The sequence below is a fragment of the Solanum tuberosum genome, unplaced genomic scaffold (assembly GCF_000226075.1).
Source record: "Solanum tuberosum cultivar DM 1-3 516 R44 unplaced genomic scaffold, SolTub_3.0 scf00009, whole genome shotgun sequence".
Classification (NCBI taxonomy): domain Eukaryota; kingdom Viridiplantae; phylum Streptophyta; class Magnoliopsida; order Solanales; family Solanaceae; genus Solanum; species Solanum tuberosum.
Genome location: NW_006238935.1, coordinates 2,148,713 through 2,152,329, shown reverse-complemented (window position 1 = coordinate 2,152,329; position 3,617 = coordinate 2,148,713). Strand labels below are relative to the sequence as shown.

The 3,617-nt window shown below is 41.6% G+C and overlaps 1 protein-coding gene across 1 annotated transcript; it reads left to right on the top strand.

The window, feature by feature from the left end:
• The first annotated feature begins 69 nt into the window (after nucleotides 1-69).
• Nucleotides 70-2,764, top strand: LOC102580328 (patellin-3-like). The gene is made up of 5 exons (XM_015310839.1): nucleotides 70-772; nucleotides 808-1,593; nucleotides 1,753-1,877; nucleotides 1,965-2,106; nucleotides 2,188-2,764. The coding sequence occupies exons 1-5, from the start codon at nucleotides 179-181 to the stop codon at nucleotides 2,437-2,439; spliced, it is 1,899 nt and encodes a 632-aa protein (XP_015166325.1). The 5' UTR covers nucleotides 70-178; the 3' UTR covers nucleotides 2,440-2,764.
• The last annotated feature ends 853 nt before the right edge of the window (nucleotides 2,765-3,617 follow it).

The window sequence follows — 3,617 nt, the reverse complement described above, 5'->3', positions numbered from 1 at the left end:
TCACCCCCACCCCCACTCCTACCCCACCAGCTCTATACAACATATACATATACATACACTCACCATCACCATTTTCTACCATCACTTCCTCCACAACTTCATACCCACGTCTAAAAATACCTTCTTTACCCCTTCTCTATTGAGATTTTTATTGTAGGATCACCGGAAAATCAAGAAAATGGCTGAAGAAACCAAGAAACCTTCTTCTGATGAAACTACGCCGGCGACAACTCAAGAGGTTGTCGTCTCTGATGTCCCCTTGCCGGAAAAGGAATCCACCCCTCAACCTGAACCGGTACCTGTTCCTGAGACACCGGAAAAATCTGCTGTTCCGGTGCCGGAGGAAACTGAAGCTGCAAATGTTACGGAAAAAGCTCCAGTCACTGAATCTGCTTCGTTTAAGGAAGAGAGCAATAAAGTTGAGGAACTACCAAATCCTGAGCAAAAGGCTTTAGCGGAGTTGAAACAGTTGGTTCAAGATGCTCTGAACAAACATGAATTCACTGCTCCACCACCACCCCCGCCGGTCAAGGAGGAGGAGAAGAAACCAGAGGCTGAAGCAGCAGAACCTGTAGCTGCTGCTGTGGCAGAGGAGGAGAAAAAGGAAGAATCTTCTGCTGCTGAACCCACCACCGATGCTGCACCATCTGAGACTCCGGCAATCGCGGAGCCGGTGAAGGAAGAGCCACCAGTTCCAGCGGCTGTGGTAGAAGAGAAGAAAGAAACTCCACCTGTAGTGGAAGAGAAGAAAGAAATTCCACCTGTAGTAGTGGTAGTGGAAGAGAAGAAATTCCACCTGTAGTAGTGGAAGAGAAGAAAGAAATTCCACCTGTAGTAGTGGAAGAGAAGAAAGAAATTCCACCTGTAGTAGTGGAAGAGAAGAAAGAAACTCCACCAGCAGCAGAGCCGGTCGATAAAGTGACTGAAAAGGTTACAGCAGAGGAGGAGGATGGTTCTAAAGCCGTTGAAGAAATCAAAGAGACGATTGTTGAAGTGACTGCCACCAGTACTGCACCGGTGGAGGAGACAGCAATTCCGGCAGAAGAAGTCCCAGCAACAGAGGAAGATGTAGCACCAGAGGAAGTTTCCATCTGGGGAATTCCCTTATTAGCTGATGAGAGAAGTGATGTGATCCTTCTCAAGTTCCTCCGAGCCAGAGATTTTAAGGTGAAGGAAGCTTTTGCTATGCTGAAGAGTGTGGTAGCATGGCGTAAGGAGTTTAACATTGATGAACTTTTGGAAGAAGATCTGTCAGGATTAGGACTAGAAAAAGTGGTGTACAATCATGGTGTGGACAAGGAAGGACATCCAGTGTGTTACAATGCATTCGGGGCATTTCAGGACAATGAATTGTATCAGAATACTTTTGCTGACAAGGAGAAAATGAACAAGTTTCTGAGATGGCGTATTCAGTTCATGGAGAAATCAATCAGGAATCTTGATTTTAGCCCTGATGGCATATGCACTTTTGTTCAGGTTATTGATCTCAAGAATTCACCTGGACTTTACCTTTACAAGAAAGAACTTCGCCAGGCTACCAACCGTGCACTTCAGTTACTCCAGGACAACTACCCTGAATTTGTTGCCAAGCAGGTATACTTTCGTCTGTTTCAATAATAAATACAATACAATACAATACCACTGTATCAAAGTATCTCATCATTTCTAATAAGTACGGTCCATTCTTTTATTCCTTACTTTGTCAATTGTGAATTAACTGGATGGACTTTGATGTTGATGGTAATGATGAAGGTGTTCATCAATGTGCCATGGTGGTATCCAGCTTACTACAGGATGATCAATGCACTTTTCACTACCAGGACCAAGAGCAAGTTTGTGTTTGCTGGTGCTTCAAGATCTGCTGAGACTCTCTTCATGTCAGTGGACTACTCTTTTTTAACTACTCTTCATGTCAATTGAATGATGATCTTCAACCTAATATTGATCTGTGTGTTGACAATCAGATACATTGTCCCTGAGCAAGTTCCAGTTCAATATGGTGGACTTAGCAGGGAGGGTGAACAGGAATTCCCCATTGCTGACCCTGCCACTGAGGATATCGTTAAGCCTGCTTCCAAACACACCATTGAATTTCCAGTTACTGAGGTATACTAACAACCTCTATACTAAAACGTATTTGTCGGAGTATATTGAATGATATTTAAGAGATTAATTTGTAACTTGCAGAAGAGTAATTTGGTGTGGGAAGCAAGAGTGGTTGGATGGGATGTGTGTTATGGAGCTGAATTTGTGCCAAGTGCTGAAGGTGGATACACGATTATCGTCGAGAAATCAAGAAAGATTGCAGCAGCAAATGAAACAGTGATCACCAACAACTATACGGCACCAGAAGCAGGCAAGGTGGTGCTTACATTTGATAACCAAACATCTAAGAGGAAGAAGCTTGTCTACAGATCCAAGACCAAGCCTTCTGATTAAAACAAACATATGTTGTTGAAAAGCTTTCAAAGATCAAATCACATAGTGGAAAATAAGGAGAAAGGGTTCTGTTCTTTTGTTCTTTCATAGCTTTTAAAAATTCTATTTTTCTTGTTGATATTAAATTTAATTTTGAGTGTGGGATATTTATTTGTTTTTGGATTGTTTTGCTACAAGTAAGGGGTTTGCAATTGATGGAGAAGAAAACAATGTATACAGAATGTGGTTGTAATGTGTTGGTTGGAATGTGGACAGAAAAACTTTGATCACTAGCTGTTGATATATTCTTGTAAAATTGTGTGTAAATATGGTGTTCTTGTCTTTACTGTTCTTTCTCTTTTTGTGCATGTTGCTGTTAATTAATGTCTCCCTACATTCCTTTGTCACTTTGTTCATAAGAATTTTGTTCTTTTTTCTGTCTTTTATGTGATCATTTCATTATGTGCTATTTTGTTTACTATTACTATATTTCAAACTCCTCTTAACAGTAAACTACTTGATCATTAATTGTTGGCTAAATGGTCTGGTGGACCCTTGTATTTGTACTCGTTTGTATTGTGAACCCTTCTACTTATCCCTTTGTCATCTGAACCCCCGAATTCATTTAAACTCAACATGTTGAATCCTTTCAACTAATTGTGACTCTCAATCACGCTGATGTCACATTCCATGTAAGATAAATTTTGCCACATCATTTTTTATAATAATTTATTTTTGGACAATTATTAAATAAAAGGTAAATTAATAAATTTTAAATTGATTATTTAAGAAAAAATTGGGAATCCACGCCTCCACTCCGGTTGCAACCGCGTAACATCCAAAATCCACCAGCGATGTCGCCGCACCACCGCTCCTCTCGCCGGCGAGATCTGTACTTTCTCCTTCATCGTCTCCATCTCCATCGCAAACCCTCACTATTTTCTTTCCTCCTTCTCCAACCACCACAAAATCAGCAACCCTAAGCCACTACACCACCGGTGACCCCCCTGCGAATCATCAACGACAACCTCTCCTCTCCGTGCTCTCCGTCTATCAACAAACACCCTCATCGCCTCCCGTTCTAGTGAAAAGGTATCAGTGTTGCCTTTCTCTCTCTCACTCCACTGCAAAATCAATGGACTCCAGCGAGCATTGCTATAAAATTAACCTATGCCCTCTCTCCCTCCACTGATAACAGC

Excerpts from the sequence above, each read along its gene's own strand:
- LOC102580328 (XM_015310839.1), top strand. The coding sequence starts at position 179 with ATGGCTGAAGAAACCAAGAAACCTTCTTCTGATGAAACTACGCCGGCG. Across the intron at positions 1,878-1,964 it reads TCTGCTGAGACTCTCTTCAT|ATACATTGTCCCTGAGCAAG; the intron begins GTCAGTGGACTA and ends GTTGACAATCAG. Across the intron at positions 2,107-2,187 it reads TTGAATTTCCAGTTACTGAG|AAGAGTAATTTGGTGTGGGA; the intron begins GTATACTAACAA and ends TGTAACTTGCAG.